General features: G+C 44.5%; 1 protein-coding gene across 1 annotated transcript; it reads right to left on the reverse strand.

Moving 5' to 3' along the window:
• Positions 1-3,366: 3,366 nt before the first annotated feature.
• On the reverse strand, positions 3,367-12,290 carry LOC100434034 (olfactory receptor 13C7-like). Its single transcript, XM_024252629.3, is given in 2 exon segments — positions 3,367-3,748; positions 11,263-12,290. Coding segments are annotated over 2 exon segments (1,410 nt in total).
• Between the last annotated feature and the right edge of the window lie 5,543 nt (positions 12,291-17,833).

Consider the following 17,833-nt stretch of genomic DNA (forward strand, 5'->3'; position numbering starts at 1 on the left):
CAAATGAAGTTTTGTGAATGGTGTGAAGTAAATAAAGGTCAAGGTTCATTTTTTCCCCTGTATGACTATCCAGTTGCTCCAGAAACATTAACGCCCAACTGACTTGGGCCTGCTTTGACTCTGCTGATACAATGGACCCCTGAAGATGTGGCTAATATTCCCATTTGTTCTAAATCTTTCCATTCAATGGCCTTGACCCATTAAATGGAAAGATTTAGTGATGGGGTCACTTCATCACTCACCATGGTGATCCTGCTGACAACATGATCAGATAATATGTCCAACCACCCCTGTATCCTTCTAACGGGGACACGAATTCTGGACCCCTTTCATGTGCCATTGGGGCTGAGAGTGTCTTGGAGTTGGTGGTCTGTTGCAGGCCCAGTCCTTCTGGGCTTATAGCATCCATAAGATGTTGGTCATTCTGGAGAAGTAAAGAACGATAAATATTCATGGATTCGCCCTTAACAAATATGGACTTTCTATCAGAGGTTTTATTGTCTCAACATCACCCACAACCTCTAGCTTGGGCACCAGCCCAGGATGGAAAAGGTGTTAAATTCCTCCCTGTCCACTCAATAGAATCTTACCCTAGTTCTATCTTTTCTGATTATCCTCTTCAATCTGACCAACCTTCTAGCTAAGAAAGCACTCCATTTCTCCCTAAGGACATTGGAAACCTTTATTATTATATCCTGAATTCTCTTGCCTATACCTTTTAGTAAAGATAAAGGTAAACCCAAACTGCCGATAACCCCCAATTTTGCTCTTAATCTATAAAAGAGAAATTCTGGATTTTTAAAAACTCTCTTTTCTCTCAGAAAGCCTAATTTTTTTGAGATGAGGTCTCACTCTGTTGCCCAGGCTGGAGTGCAGTGGTGCAATCAAGGCTCACTCTGTGCAGCTTTGAACTCCTGGGCTCAAGTGGTCCTGTCCCAGCCTTCCAAGTAGCTGGGACCACAGGTGTGCGCCGTCACACCCAGCTAGTTTTAAATTTTTTTGTAGAGATGGGGTCTCACCATGTTTCCCAGGCTGGTCTGAAACTCTTGGCCTCAAGTGATCCTCCTGCCTTGGCCTCCCAAAATGCTGGGATTACAGGTGTGAGCCACCATGCCTGGCCAGAAAGCCTAATTTTTAAGATTATTGTCTAATTTGACACCCTAAGAGAAAAACAAATGTTTCATTCTAGGGAGTCTTTGTTCATCCCCATGAATTAATGAAACTATTGATTGAATAGGGGGAGCAACTGGGCAACTTGATTTTGGGAATATAAAACCACACTGGTCAAGGGTATCTCTTCTGGCAGCATGAACAATTAGATTCTCTGAGTATTCTCATCTTGCTGAGTGTGGAACACAACTGAGCATGCTGAATAAAATGTAAAAACTTTTTTTAAAAGGTATTGATGAGCTTTCCAGAAACTAAGGGATACTCAAAGGCCAAAAACTAAGTGAAATCTGCAACCCAGAGACTTAAAAGCATTGACATTTTAGGCTTTTGCTATGAGGGAATTTGCCAGGCTAATGAACACCTCACAGGCTTGCTGATGCCCAAGGGCTTGGCTCACAGTAGGAGACTTGCGCGAGGACGTCTTCCTACCCTGCCTCTTCCTTCAGTCCCTCTGCCCTGGTCCCACATCTTCTAGGGCTTTGCTCCTCAAAGCATGGCCTGCAGAGTTCAGCAGCATAGAAATTACCTGGAAATCTGTTAGAGATGTAGAATCTTAGACCCTACCTCAGACTCACTGAATCCTTATCCACATTCTCAGATAACTCATGAAAACATTCAAGTTTGAGAAGCACCTATCTCAGGAGCTTGCAGAAATTTCAATTGTCAGCTTCAGCAATGTCCACCAGGTGGCAGGTTTGCAGCAGGCACAGGTAGCTAGAGCTGCAACCAGCCACCCAATTCTGTAAGTGGCACTGGAAGTTAGGAACAATTGCTCATGAACTGTGGAGGGAATGAATGGAGGGGCGACCCCAGAGGAGACCCCTAATCAAAGAGTGGTGGGTAGTGGGGTGCGAGCCATGAGTTCCTCCTCTCTGGCAGTCCCCAGTTGTATCGTCTAGTGAGAGGGATGGGCTATACCCTCTCATTTTACAGACAAAGAAATCAAGGCCCAGAGAGGGAAGGAGACTTAGCCAAGTGCTCAGCAGCGGGAAACAGTGTTAGGGCTGGACTTGGAAGGCAAGTGTCAGGCTGCCTGGCCTGGGCTGAAAGCACTCTACGGTCTATGCTGACCTGAGCGTCTGCCTCTCCTCTCCCTCCCCTCAGATGCTCTTTGAACAGCTATCTTGTTTTCTCTGGAAGTGCTAGAAGCTGCTGTTATAATAATTCAATTCGGATGGCCAGTGGTATTTCCAGATGATATAGTTTGGATACTTGTCCTCACCCAAATCTCATGTTGAATTGTAATCCCCAGTGCTGGAGCTGGGGCCTGGAGGGAGGTGTTTGGATCATGGGCAGATCCCTCATGGCTTGGTGCTGTCTTTGTGATAGTGAGTTCTCCCAAGATTCAGTTGTTGTAAAGTGTGGCACCTCCTGCCTGCTCTCTCTCTCTTTCTCTCTCTTTATCTTTCTCTCTCTCTCGCTCACTCCTGCTTTGGCCATGTGAAGTGCCTGCTCCCACTTCACTTTCTGCCGTGAGTAAAAGCTCCCTGAGGCCTTCCCAGAAGCTAAGCAGATGCTGGAGCCATGCTTGTATAGTCTGCAGAACCATGAGTCAGTTAAACCTCTTTTCTTTATAAATCACCCAGTCTCAGGTATTTCTTTATAGCAGTACAAGAATGGCCTAATACACCACAATACTCAAGGTCCTGTGGCTAGAATCACTGCCTTGGAAGGTCAACTTTGAAAGGACCTCCAAGCCATGCAGTCTAAAGCTAGCTTCTAGCAGGGGAGAGAAACAGCTGAGGTCCACAGAGGGGCTCCGACGACCAGCCCACTGCCCCCACCCCAGCCCCCACTGCCATGTCTTGTCATTAGTTCATTTGGGTTTTTTGTTTGCTTTTTCATTGCTTTGTTTCTTTGGTTCCAATTATGCCTACTCTCATGTCATAAAGGATTTGTGGTAACCCAAAAATGTATTCAAGGCCAAAAAATTAAAAATAGATAGGTGAGGAAATGGGGCAATGGGAAATTAAAAGTAGAAATGTGGAGGCACTTTCCCTCTAGGTCCTTTGATAGAAGCTTCCATTACTTGTGACACAACAGGGGACACTCAGTTTACTTGTTCGTCCTAGTCCCATGGTTCATGGCCTGGACCTTGGGAAAGTCCCTTCTTTCCTCTGAGTTATCATTTCCCCATGAGCACAGTGAGGTGCTTAGAGATCACATGTTCTGGCCACCTGGGATTCTGACAGTCTGTCACTCAGTTAGGGGTTTCTGAAATACCAGGTTCTTCACAGCAGCCTTCACACCCTTGTTCCTCAGGCTGTAGATGATGGTGTTCAGCATGGGGGTGACCACTCCATAGGAGAGGGAGACGAGTGTGTCTGCAAAATCCTGCTTGTCTGCCCCCAGTGGGTCCTTCGACTTGGGCTTCCCATACGTGAAGAGGATGGTCCTGTAGAAGATGACCACAACTGTGAGGTGGGCAGAGCAGGTGGAGAAGGCCTTTTGCCTGATCGCGTTGATAGAGATGTCAGCACAGGCCAACTTCAGGACAGCCAGGACCTCAGAGGTCAAGTGGTTGATGATGTCCCCATAGAAGGGCAGGCAACTGATGACATTTAGTCTCTTCCCTTCCCTTAGAGTACATGGGCCAAGAACTCCTCTGCTCTGGTGATATCAGCCAGGAGTCAGTCCCAGGTACCCTGTAACTCTAGTGCCAAGACTTTAAACTTTTACTGACCTTTAAGTAAATTTCACTTCACCAGCGAGCCTCTATGACTGGATAGCAAGGGGCCTCTTGCACGTTTTGGCCAAGTTGAAGTTCAGTTATCTCTGAACTTCCCTCCTCGCCATTCCCCACCAGCTCTCACGAAAGACACTGACTTGCTTCTGAGGCTGGTCCTGAGATTTCCCTTGCTTTTTTCAGGGAACTAAAAATCTCTCTTTCGGATTTCTAGGTGCTCACATGTGATTTATCCTGGGTCATCATAAGCTTGTTGACAATCCAGGGGTTTTGCAGTTGGCTTTATTTTACCCTGTGCTTGAAAACCATACAAACTCTGTAGAAATCCATCTCCTCTGAGCTCTGCTTTGTGATCTGACCCCTTCCCAGGTTGCTACAGGAGCACTTCCAGCAAGGAGCTCTGAGACTCTCCTGTACTTGCGCAAGCACACAGTGTCTGTGCCATGGCCATTTGGCTCAAGTCAACAGATGGCTACTGAGCACACCTTCTGTGCCAGGCATGATTCTCAGTGCTGGGTACTCAGAGATGAAAATCAAAATTTCTACTTTGAAGAGCTCAATATTTAGGAGAAGACAGACATGCTAAAAAATCAGTGCAAGGGCTATAACAGCAACAGCAGCTGTAGAAGCAGTGGTAGGAGCTATTATCAATTGAATATAAATTTGTACTAGGAGGCCAGATGCAGTGACTCACCTCTGTAACCCCAGCACTTTGGGAGGCTATGGCAGGCGGATTGCTTGAGCTCAGGAGTTCAAAACCAGCTTGGGCAACACAAGGAGACCCCATCTCTACAAAAATTTTATTTTAGAAATTAGCTGGGTTTGGGGGCATGCACCAGTAGTCCCAGCTATAATCAAGCAGCTTAGCAGCTAAGCCTCAAAAGGCATTTTATAACTCTTTTTCCTTTCCCCTTTCTTCCTCTCCCACCCCTAGTCTCAAGATATAACTTTGAGACAGACTGCTTATGTGTTACCTTTCATCTTGAAATACAGCCTCAGAATGGGCTGTGAACCTCCACTCCCTTTCTTTTCCCATTCTGTACTCCCATGCTTTATGCACATTTGTTTACCTAGATGCTTGTTAAGCACACACCATGCTTACTTATCTGGTCATATGCTTCCTTTGATGCTTCAGAGGTCAGATCCTGATAGGGACCAGACACCTCCAGAATTCTCTCTCCAACAAAAGGTTACCTCAGGGCTGGAACTCACTCTCAGCTGAAGAGTGATCACAAGATTGACTGTGATTAATTTATAACCTGGTAGGATCCACGATGGCACCAGCCCCTTCACCAAATGGAACAATAATTCAAGATGAGCCATCGGAGTGTCATAGCACCTGGCATCTCCTAGCCCCACTTGCCTCTTCCACATTCCAAAATGCTTTCTTTAAAAACACTTGCATTCCCAGCCGGGCACGGTGGCTCACACCTGTAATCCCAGCACTTCGGGAGGCCGAGGCAGGCGGATCACGAGGTCAGGAGATCGAGACCATCCTGGCTAACACGGTGAAACCCCGTCTCTACTAAAAATACAAAAAAATTAGCCGGGCGCAGTGGCAGGTGCCTGTATCCCAGCTACTTGGGAGGCTGAGGCAGGAGAATGGCATGAACCCGGGGGGTGGAGCTTGTAGTGAGCAGAGATCGTGCCACTGCACTCCAGCCTGGGTGACACAGTGAGACTCTGTCTCAAAAAAAAAAAAAAAAACACCACCACCACCACCACCACCAAAACCCCCTGCATTCCCTCCACAAATTGAAGAGTGGAATTTGCTGTCTACTCTTCCCCTTGCTGGCATGGATAATAAAGGAATATTGCTCTTCCGTATCATAACTCGTTATTATTTTGACTTCTTTCCACAAGCAGTGAGCAACCAGATCCTTTTGCCAGTTCCACAGCTACTCGGGAGGCTGAGGTGGGAGGACTGCTTGAGCCCAGGAGGTTGAGGATGCAGTGAGCCATGATCATACCACTGCACTCCAGAATGGGTGAGAGAGCAAGACCTTGTCTCAAAAAAAGAAAAAAAAAGAAAAATTATGTACTAGGCACCTTATCTACTGTCATTCTCACAACATCCTCAGAAGGAAAGAGCTATCATATCTGTTCTCAGATGAAGAGAGAAAGTGCAATAAAATCCAAAACATATGTCTAAGGAATGGGGGCAGATGTTCTTAATCCACTGGTAAGCCTTTAAGTTGGATCTGAGGCCCAGCCCTATAACTACCCTGTTTTCCTCTTTGCTTTTAAATGTAAAGGTCAGACTAAAAGACTGAATGAATATCCATCTACCCCTGACATCTTCCATACACAGGTCAGGTCAGGATCTGTAGGGACTCTGTCTGGGCCCCATGTCTCCAAGGTCAGATTCCTCTCTGACCCAGGGCTGGATGTTTTGATTCCCCTTGAGCAGCTCCTCTTTCGTCCTAGGAGGGAAACCATATGGTTTATTCCACAAATTGAATCATGGTTCAAACCTTCATTCTCTTGTAAGAAGAAAGATGAGGGATGTTTCTATTTTGGGATCACTTAAGCCTAATTAATTTGATTTGGAAGTATTCATGTTTGGAATATTTGCCAGTGTTTTTCTTTCAGTGGTCATGCAAAATAGTCATAGAAACAGTCACAGGATGGATGCTCTCTGCTTAATCAGGGTTTCCTAAAACACACCACCGTACAGACGATTCTTCAATTCTGGCTTTTGTTTCGCTCATAGACAATGGTAGGCCCAAGCTTGGAAGCAGCCTTAGGGACTAATCAGGCCAATTCCTGTGCAAAGCATACCGGCCCAACTACTTCCTTGATCATGGTCCTCCAGGCTCAGCTGGAATACAAATGCCCCTCAACTTACAATGGCGCAATGTCATGATAAACCCATCATAAATGGAAAATATTGTAAGTTGAAAATGCATTTAATACTCTTAACTTGCTGAACATCATAGCTTAGCCTAGCCTACCTTAAATGTGCTCAAAACACTTACAGCAGTCTACAGTTGAGCAAAATCATCTAGCACAAAGTAATTTTATAAGAAAGTGTTGAATATCTCATGTAATTTATTGACTACTATATTGAAGGTGAAAAAAATGGTTGTATGGGTACTTGAAGTACAGTTTCTACTGAATGTGTATCACTTTTTCACCACTGTAAAGTTGAAAAATTGTTAGCCAGCTTTCTTCCAGCACCCTGTGCTAAGAAAAGCTCTATGTACATAGGATATATTTGTTTAGAATTTATGTATACCTGGGTAATCCTAACCATTAATTTTTCCAGAAGTAAATACCTTGAGGATGAGGAGAGCCATGAAACCTCCATTTTCTTTCTGAGGTCTGGCTTTGTCACGCAGGCTGGAATGCAGTGGCACAATCAGCTTACCACAGCCTTCAACTTCTGGGCTCAAGCGATCCCTCTGCCTCAGTCCCGAATATCTGGGACTACATGTGTGCACCACTACACCTGGCTAATTTTTAAAAACGTTTTTGTAGAGATGGAGTGGGGGGTCTCTGTTGGCCATGCTGGTCTCAAACTCTCAGCCTGAAGAGATCCTCCTGCCTCATCCTCCCAAAGTGCTGGGATTACAGGCTTGAGCACCACGCCCAGGAAGAACTTCATTTTTCTTTTTTCTCTTTTGAGACAGAGTCTCACACTGTCACATGGGCTGGAGTGCAATGGCGTGATCTCTGCTCACTGCAACCTCCGCCTCCTGGGTTCAAGCGATTCTCCTGCCTCAGCCTCCTGAGTAGCTGGGATTACAGGTGCCCGCCACCATGCCCAACTAATTTTTTATATTTTTAGTAGAGATGGTGTTTCACTATGTTGGCCAGGCAGGTCTGGAACTCCCAACCTCAGGTGATCTGCCCGCCTTAGCCTCCCAAAGCGCTGGGATTACAAGCATGAACCACCATGCCCGGCCTTTAGAACTTCATTTTTCTACTGACACCTCCCCTGGTTCCTGTCCTGACCCATGCCAATTGCTTCCAATTATATTCAATTGCTCAAATGGTCAGTTGCTCTGTTTATATCATCATTGGGTGCCTTTATTCCCTTCTGTCTCCAGCCAGGCATTTCAGACCTATAATGATGCATAAAAGATACCGACCCATTTTTGTACAAACAACATTGGCATTATTTCCTTCTGAATATGCCTGGAACTAGAGTTTATGTTATCTGGTATCAGAGTCACAGAAATGCATCATGTCTTGTGAAATAAGACTTCTCTATTTTTTGGGCCTAAATTCATATTAAACCTATGCTATTTCTAAGGAGTTGAGAGTGGGTGTATGCCAGGAATCACAATTTTTTCAAATTGCTCATTGAAAGGGACTTCTTTGAAAGTCATCAGGCCATCACAGCCCCCACGGAGGAATAGGCTGCTGTTCTGCTGGCCACCGTTTTAGAGAGAGTGTCTGGTAACCAAGAGATCCTTCAGGACGGTTGGGATGGCTCCTGGAAACATCAAACTGCCTTGGCAGAGTGTAGAGGAAGGAGCCAAAAGGCTCAAAGAATTTGGTATGCTAAATAGACTTTTAAATTAGACCTACCAGATGGCTATGTTCCCTAGGAAGGCTAGAGGACACTCTCCTCACTAAGTTAATAAGAAAATGCACTAGTGAGGTGCATTATTGAGAACCTCAGCAGTGTTTATCCTCTGTCAGCTGAGGCTGACTGTAGGAGGTGCTGTTTTGGAAGTGGGGTCCCTAGTGTTAATGGAGATGATAATTTTCCAGAATAGTAGAGGCCTGATGGCAGCACTTAACTATTAGGGGCAAAAAGATTAATTACTGTAATAGACAGCAAGGTCAGAATAGCAACCAGAGGGCCTGACCCACAGGAATGTATGGTAATGAGTATGAAACTGTGATGTTCCTGGGAGCAAGACAGGTAGGCAATTTAGAAGGCTGTAAATGTAGGTAATTAAAAAAAAATCAAGCATGGATGAGCAGAAGCCTGATAACAGCTTCCCTGTTGAAAAATTATGATCATTCACTCAATTCCAGACCTAAATTAATTCTCAGATCCAAAATACCTCAATTGAAGGAGAGGCTGTTCTTTGAGGAAGAATGCCTCAAGGGCATTCCCTTGCATGTATGTAGTGGTGATTTTCTCTATATTTCCCTCCAGGGACCTGTGACTATTTCCCTGAGTAGCTGTACACTGGGGAAAATGGAATACCCCAATATTTTGAGGGCTGTTGGTTATAGAATCTTAACTGACACTAATACCAAGGAACCCAAAAGAGCATCTACTGTAGGAGTATATGGAAATCAGGTGATAAATGGGGTCTAGGTCCAAGTTTGTTTCCTGATAGGACAAATGGATTTTTATGTAACTAACCACTGGTAGTCATTCTCCAGGTTTCCAAATGCGTAACTGGCATGGACATACATAATAGCTGGTTCTCACATTTGCAGTAGGGGTGAGTCCTGCCTAGAGTGGGATCTGCGACCTCCACCTCTCTCCTGCCTCTGGAAGGAATCTCTCCTCCTTCCTGTTTTCACGTCTGCTCTTTCTTCTTCTCCTTCTGGACACCTAAATGTGTCTCTTTAATGGGCTTAGGCTTTTTAAAAAGTGATGGGAACTGGTGAATTCCAGCTGTTTTAATTCTCTAGGCCACCCTCTCTATGTCCTCATTACACTCCCACCAATAAAAATGCATTTAGAGCAAAGACCTGAGTCTTATTTCACATGGGGATGAGGAAGGAAAAAAGAGAAAAGAAAAGGAGAAAACAACCTAATATGTCTTGGCATGGCTAAAGGACCAAAGTTTGGTAATAACTGACTGCCATGGTCTGAATGGTTCCCCTAAATTCATATGTTGAAACTTAATTATCAATGTGATACTATTAAAAGGTACAACCCCATGAATGGGATTAGTAACCTTATAAAAGGGCTGGAGGGAACTAGCTAGCCCCTTTTTTGCTCTTTCATCCCTTCTGCCATGTGAGGACATAGTGTTCAAGGTATCATCTTGGAAGCAGAGACTGGACTGTCACCAGACATTGAACATGCTGATGCCTTGATCTTGGACTTCCTAGCCTCTAGAACTATGAGAAATAAATTTGTACTATTTATACATTACCTAGTCTCAGGTATATTGTTATAGCAGCAAAAATGGATGAAGACACTGACATTTACAAACATAAAGTGGACTGAAAAATAGTCACTATAATACATTAAGTTTCACTCCTATCTCAGTCTGTTCCTTGAGTGTAGAAGGAAGTCATGGACTTAGAGCTCTTTGGGCTGCAAAGGACACATGGCCAATCTCACCAGTGTTGCAGATGGTTGGTGATGACTGTTATTGCTGGCCTGTTATTAGTTGTAGGATTGAGAATTATTTTTGCATTTGCTTCCTCACAGTCTTTTTGGTGTTCCGGAACAATGTGGGCATACTGATGGAATATGTGCCGTGTGTAACTGCTATGTGTCATGTTGGTTGCATGGACAAAAGTTTGGAAGCTGCTGGCACCCAGTCATACAGTACTTGGGTACTGCTTCAGTGGGGTGGCAAGTTTGCCTCTGAATTCTCCTGTGATGACAATAAATAGATGAATGTTGTGAATGACAAGATTCTTAGTGCCCATGAGGTCAAAACAAAGCAGCTGCTCAGGTCTCACTATTGCTAGTGCTAAGATGTGAGAAGAGTTCTGCCATAGTGCTAATGCTCACCATTATATGTTGGGGCAGATGACTTTTTCCAATTTATCCCTACATGAGAAACAGCAAAGGTCTCTGGGGTAACACAAAATCAGAGTAGAGTAAGTAGCAGTTTTACATAGGACAAAACAACATTGTATTAGCCCATTCTTGCAATGATATAAAGAAATACCTGAAACTGGGTAATTTACAAAGAAAAGAGGTTTAATTGGCTCGCCGTTCCACACGCTGTACAGGAAGCATGGCTGGGGAGGCCTTAGGAAACTTACAATCATGGCAGAAGGCGAAGGGGAAGCAATCATGTCCTACATGGCTGGAGTAGGAGGAAGAGGGTGAAACGGGAGGTGCTACATGCTTTTAAACATCTAGATCTCATGGGAACTGACTCACTATCATGAGAACAGCAAGAGGGAAATCTGCCCCCATGATCCAATCACCTCTTACCAGGCCCCTCCTCCAACACTGGGGATTACAATTCGACAGGAGATTTGGGCAGGGACACAGAGCCAGACCATATCCTGTATCCTCCAAGATCCCAGTACCACTAAAATTTTTGTTTGTTTGTCTCTTTTGACCACCTCTATAACTCTTATGGATATTCATTAAATTCTGTATCAAAGAATTTAAGATTTAGTCAGTAAAATATAGCTATGATATGACACAGCATGATTCTGTGTAAAGCCAGCAAACTAACCAGCAGCCTCAGAAATTTTATGGTTCTTTCCACTGACAGTCGAAGGTCCTCCCTGGTTACCATTTCCCCAAGAGAACAACAAGGAATTTGGAGGTTATGCATTCTCGCAGTCTGGGAACCTTTGATAGTTGCTCTGTTAGGTGTTTTTGAGCCACCAGGTTCCTCATAGCAGCTTTCACATCTTTGTTCCTCAGGCTGTAGATGATGGGGTTGACCATGGGGGTCACCACCCCATAGAAAATGGAGATGAGTTTGTCTGCAAGGTCCTGTTTGTCTGTTCCCGTTGGTTCCTTAGACTTGGGCTTCCCATACATGAAGAGGATGGTCCCGTAGAAGATGATCACGACAGTGAGGTGGGCAGAGCAGGTGGAGAAGGCCTTTTTCCTCCCCTCAGCTGAGGGGATCCTCCGGATGGTGGCAATGATGAAGACATACGAGACAAAAATCAACAGGACTGGGAGTGCAAGGAAGATCATGTTGGCCACAACCATGCTGATCGTGTTGATGGAGATGTCAGCACAGGCCAACTTTAGAACCGCCAGGATCTCACAGGTGAAGTGATTGATGACATTGTCCCCACAGAAGGGCAGTCACATTGCTAGGGATATCTGTACTACAGAGTTGGTGATACCAGCTGCCCAGGAGCCGACAGCCATGGGCACGTAGGCAGCCTTGCTCATGACCACAGGGTACCTAAGTGGGTTGCAGATGGCCACGTAGTGATCAAAAGCCATCATGCTCAGGAGAACACACTCTGTGCCTCCCATGGCAAGGGACAGGAACATCTGTACTGCACAGGCTGAGAAGGAGATGGTTTTCCTGGGGGTCAGGAAGCTGTCAAGGATGAGGGGGACTAAGGAGGTTGTATAGCAGATGTCCAGGAAGGAGAGGTTCCCCAGGAAGAAGTACATGGGCATGTGCAGGCGGGAGTCAAGGATGGTCACCAAGATGAGGACCCCATTGCCCAGCAGGATCACCAGGTACATCTGCAGGATGAACACAAAGAATGTCTTCTCCAGCTTTGGGTGGGCAGAGAGGCCCAGGAGAACGAACCCCAGCACAGGGGAGGTCTCACTGGACCTGTTCATGGTGCATCTGCTCTCTCACCTGGAGGAACTCAGAGGTCAACCTCAGCATTCTCTTACTCCAAAAGTACCTGGAAGGCCAAGCACAAATCCTTGCCCTGCTGAGTAACTGGGGAATAGCGCTGATGATTTGTTCATCTCTATGGAGTTCTAGGAACAATGTAGTACAGGTCAATATTTAACTTCTGCTTCCAGTAAGAACAAACAGGCTAATTTGGACTAACTGTCTTGCAGATGACAATTAGACAAACTGGAAAAAATACATAAAACATTGGAGAAGTAATAAGACAATAAGGAACATAGGGTTATGACTCTGGGGAAAAACAAGGACCCAGAGATGTAAGTCTAGCATTTGTGGCTGTGATTCAACTCGAGCATTTGTAGCTTCTGGAAGGAGCCAGGGAGAGGCTGGGAAGCATTACTGACAGCCTCATGGAGATGGGGAGTAGGTTTTGTTGTGAAAGACTCACCTTGAAAGGCCCCTCACTAAATGTTCTCCTTTTGGGATGGACTCTCAAAGGGCAGCACCATAGGAATAAGAGCAAATCAGAAGGAAACAGACATTTACAGATGCTGTAGTTCAGCTTCAAATCTTCCCAAGCCCTGAAATTGAATTGAGATGATACCAAGTTTTGATGCTCCCAAATGCCTCACAGAAGCAAACACAGATCCACTTTGGAGGAAGATAACATCACCCTAGTCTCTAAATCATTTCCACAAACAATTTTGCAAACACAACATCTGGCACACACTAGAAAAGAATAAGGCACACAAGGAGACAAGAAAACAAATCAAAACTAACAGAAAAAAAGCAACAACAGAAAATAAAGCATCTCCTGGGGCATGTAGCAGCCAAGAGGACAGTTCTAGTGGCACCTGCCTAGACAGCAAGCCCAGGCCACCTTGACACATCCGGTGCCAAAGTCTCAACATTTGGTTGATCCTTATGTACATCTGTGGCAGCAAGTAGGCTCCTGTGCCCCATGGCCAAGTTGAATCAGAGTTCCGACTGAACCTCCTGTCTTCTCTTCATTCTCCATTGCTTGCAGCAAAGGCATTAACTTGTTCCTGAGACTGTTCACAGAACCCTGGGTCCTGCTCTGTTACTTTTTTTTTTTTTTAATGGAAAAGTTAAATCTCTCTTGATAAAGATTCTTAGATTTTCCAAACTTTGGCCAGGCACCTGAACCTTCTTCGAAGTACATCTGTGTGCTTGCTTATAAAATTCAGTTTCAGCAAAAAGTCCTGCTAAGTCAGTTCAGCAAGAACCCCCCTCCTCAATACTTGATCATCTTCAATGTTTGATGAGGTTCCTTATCCTCCACCACCCCAGGTGATGTCTGATTGCCCTGTCCTCTCTTCAGCAAGAATTCTGTTAGGTCTATTTAGCCAGAATCCCCGTTACCCCTGATGTTTCTTCTTAGTAATTTTCCATCTACTGACCCCCTCCTTGGCTAAAAATTCCCACTTGTGCCTGCTGTATTTGGAGTTGAGCCCAATTTCTCTCCCTCACTGCAAAATTCCATGGCAGTGGTCCCTATACATGTTGAGATAGTCCTGAATAAAGTCTGCTTTGCCATGCTTTAACAAGTACTGATGAATCATTGTTTCCTCAACACTCAGACTTCGAAGTGCTCCTCAAACTATGATTTTTTCTGGACCAGTAAAAAACTTGTAGGCAACTGAACACTACAATTTTATTAGCACCGTATCTAAAATACTTACAAACCTCCCAGATATCCATCTCTCCAAGAGCTCTCGGTAACCCAACCCTCTCCTCTGTTGTTGCAGGGATGCTTCCTGCCTCACGAGCTCTGAGATACTCCTATGTTGGTGGTTAGCACATTATAGCTGTGACCAAGTCAGTGCCATAATAATTTAGGTCAGGTTAACAGATATTTGTTGAGCGTCTACTTTGGGCCAGGCATAATTCTAGGTGCTGGGAACAAAGAGCTCAAAATCTAGTGGAGAAATAGTCATACAAACAAATACTTTCATCATCATTATCATCATCATCATTATCATCATCATCATCATCATCATCATCATCATCATCATCCATAACAATTACTTGAATGCTAAGGACAACAGGTCTTAGGGTCTATTTAGTAATTGCTCCCTTTCTAATGCAGAAAGCCCTTTACCACGTTCCTGATAGTCCTAGAACCTAGATCTGACCATCTGAGTGATGTGAGGTTATTTATCTCCTGGTAAGGCTCACTTCATTTTGAAGTAGTTACCCTGTGATATTGAGCTGAAATCTGTCTTGCAACTTCTACCTGGCCTTGTCTTCTGGAGCCCCTAAAGGCAGTTAATCTCTCTTACACACAACTGCCTAAATATCTAGAAATAGCATGGCTTCAGCACGAAGATAAATAAGAATAAATCTCCCTTTTTCTCTTAAGGTCTTAAAAAAGTAGATATATCTCTTAGAGGCAAATGTATCAACCAGGAGCTCATTACAAAGGCTGACACTGAGAATGGTCCCCAAGCTTGAGGATGGCTGAGATGCCCGAGACACACTGCTGCTGGGATGTGTGTGTTGGGCAGTGTATCAGTCCCCAGCTGCGTTTTTCACTGTAGGCTGGCCAGCCAACTCTCAAGAACTTGCATCAGATCATATGAAGAAAATATTCCCTCTATGTCATCATTATCAGATCCAGAAACATGCTTATTATTATTTCCAGATTTTGTATCTAACTATAAAGTGAGAAAGAGCCCAACAGTTTTTATCAAGAAAGGACAACCAATCGTGAGAAGAAGACTACTAGCTGTATGGTCCCTGGCAAGCCCCCATTTCCTCGGCATGATGGCAGGGTGAGGCCAGATGATCTCAGACATTCTTGCAGGTTGAGGAGGTCTATTTGATTTTGTGAGAATAATATCATACCAGTGAAACAGCTTCACATCTGCCCTCCTCAAGCCCCCATTCCATTACAATGAAGTCTGATGATAGAAATGTAACCATGCTGTTGAATAATGGGTGAAAATATATGGTTTGATCGAAGGAATAAGACCTAGTGTTCAATAGGTCAGGAGGGTGACTGTAGTTTACAATAAGCTACTATACCTTTCAAGATGGCTAGAAGAGAATAATTCAAATATTTCTAGCATAAAGACAAATGTTTAAAGTCATGGATATCCCAACTACACTGACTTGATCCTTGCAAATTATATGAATGTATTAAATTATCACATGTACCTTAAAACCATGTATATCTATTATGTATCAATAAGAAACTGTATTTTAAAAAATAAATATAGCCAATGCTAATGAAAATTGTGGAATTCCTTTCACCAAAACTTGCCCTTACCTTTATAAAAAAACATCATGAGCAAGAATGATCGATTTTCCAAGGTTTGGAAAGAGGCTACGTGTCAGAAACAGTGACACTGGGTCTGAACGCCAGGGTGAGAGCTCAGGACATGTGACAGGTGAAGCGTCCTTTCTGCTTCTCCTGCCTCATGTGCTTGAGGCACAATCTCCAAAGGACTGGCCATCACCCTTAGAAGATAATTTAAATTGCAGTTTATTCTTTGGGACCATTGTAGTCCCTGAAGTCATTTAAGGTTTGGAAAGTGAGTTGTACTCAGTTTAGAAACTTTCTATCCTTCTGGGATAACATCCCCAAGAACCAATTATGTTGGCAGCACTGGAGGAAGTCAGCTGTCTGCTTCTTCTCCCCCTCCTTCTCTCCCTTCCTCTTTCCCTTCCTTCCTTCCTTGTCTCCTTTCTTTCTTTCTGAACATCATAATCCCATTAACAGGGTCCAACAATCTGTGGGTCAGTGATTCCGGGATTCATTCAAACCCCAGGTGCTTTCTCCTGTGCTGCAGCGAAGCCCCGTCACCCCTAGTCTGTGCTTACGCAGTGACTTGGGGCATCTGATTGAAAGACCTTTACTCTCCCTCTAAATGTTCATCTCATTGGATTAAACACCTTGAAGCCACCTGCTGTGTTCTGCCTCAATCCTCACTGGGCACCCAAGTCACTGTCCTTTCAGCTTCCTGTCATCTGTGCATGTGCTCCCAGACCTCTTACGAGTCATGGACAGAATGTGACCCAGGACAGGGATGAGTCTAGAGAATGGGGACATTCCTTTATTCAGCAAACAATTATTGAGCATATGCTCCATAAAAGGCAGAAATGTGCAGAGTAACCCAGGGTCCCTGCCTTCTGGAAGTGCACCCTCTAGCGGCAAAAGGCAGAAATGTGCAGAGTAACTCAGGGTCCATGCCTTCTGGGAGTGCACCCTCTAGTGACAAGAAAGAGGCACATGAAAAAAATACAGTTGACCCTCGAACAGCGCATGGAAAATCCCCACTGCAGTTGAAAATCCATATGTAACTTTTAACTCCCCCAAAACAACCACTAATAAATAGCCTATTGTTAGACTGAACGCCTAACCGATAACATAAACAGTAGATAAACACATATTTTGTATGTTAAATGTATTATTATCCTGTATTCTCATAATAAAGTAAACTAGAGAAAAGAAAATGTTAAGAAAATCATGCTGGGTGCAGTGGCTCATGCCTGTAATCCAGAACTTTGGGAAGCCGAGGTGGGCGGATCGCCTGAGTTCAGGAGTTGGAGGCTAGTCTGGACAACAAAGTGAGACCCTGTCTCTACCAAAAATACAAAAATTATCCGGGTGTGGTGGCATGTGCCTGTGTCCCAGCTACTCCAGAGGCTGAGGAGGGAGGATGGCTTGAGCCTGGGAGGCAGAGGTTGCAGTGAAACAAGCTGGTGCCACTGCACTCCAGCCTGGATGACAGAGCCAGACCCTGCCCCCTCCCCGCCCACACACACACACAAATCACAAGAAAGACAAAACATGTTTACTGTTCGTTAAGTGGAGTGGGTCATCATAAAGGTCTTCATCCTCCTTGTCTTCACATTGAATAGGCTGAGGAAGAGAAGAAGGAGGAGGGCTTGGTCTTGCTGTCTGAGGGTGGCAGAGGAGGAAGAGGTGGAGGAAGTAAAAGGCAGGCAGGACAGGCAGGCACACTCGGTGTAACTTTATAGAAATACATGGTAATTTCTGTCTGACTTTTTAGCTTTGGGAATTGATTAGCCTTTGGCTACATGGGACATAATCACTTCCTCTTTCATGACAGACAGTCTACAAGTACACAAGGGTAAAGAATATTTCCCAAAGCATGTTTGGTCATTGGGATGTCCTTGAGTGGTGATGTGGCAGAACTTGGAAGACTCTTCATGCTCCCTAGTGTACACCAGGCAGATGGCAAAGATTGAATTCAGGAGGGAAGTCAATGAACCTGATGCCCTGAAGGAAATGTTTCAGAGTTGGTAGAGTGTTCTAAGATTTCTGAGGCCAAATACAAAAGTAAAGATGTAAAACTTCTTTGTATAAAAGATAAGCAAAACTCCAGCTGATATGTCAATATCTGACATATCTGTCCTAATTGGAACAAGCTTTTTACCAACTCAGGAAGCTTGCAGGGAACAATGATTCCCATCACTGTGGCTCCTAAGTGGAGAGAGAGAATACAAGGATGTTTCTCAAAGCTCCATTATTCTG

Source organism: Pongo abelii, chromosome 13 (genome assembly GCF_028885655.2).
Source record: "Pongo abelii isolate AG06213 chromosome 13, NHGRI_mPonAbe1-v2.0_pri, whole genome shotgun sequence".
NCBI lineage: Eukaryota > Metazoa > Chordata > Mammalia > Primates > Hominidae > Pongo > Pongo abelii.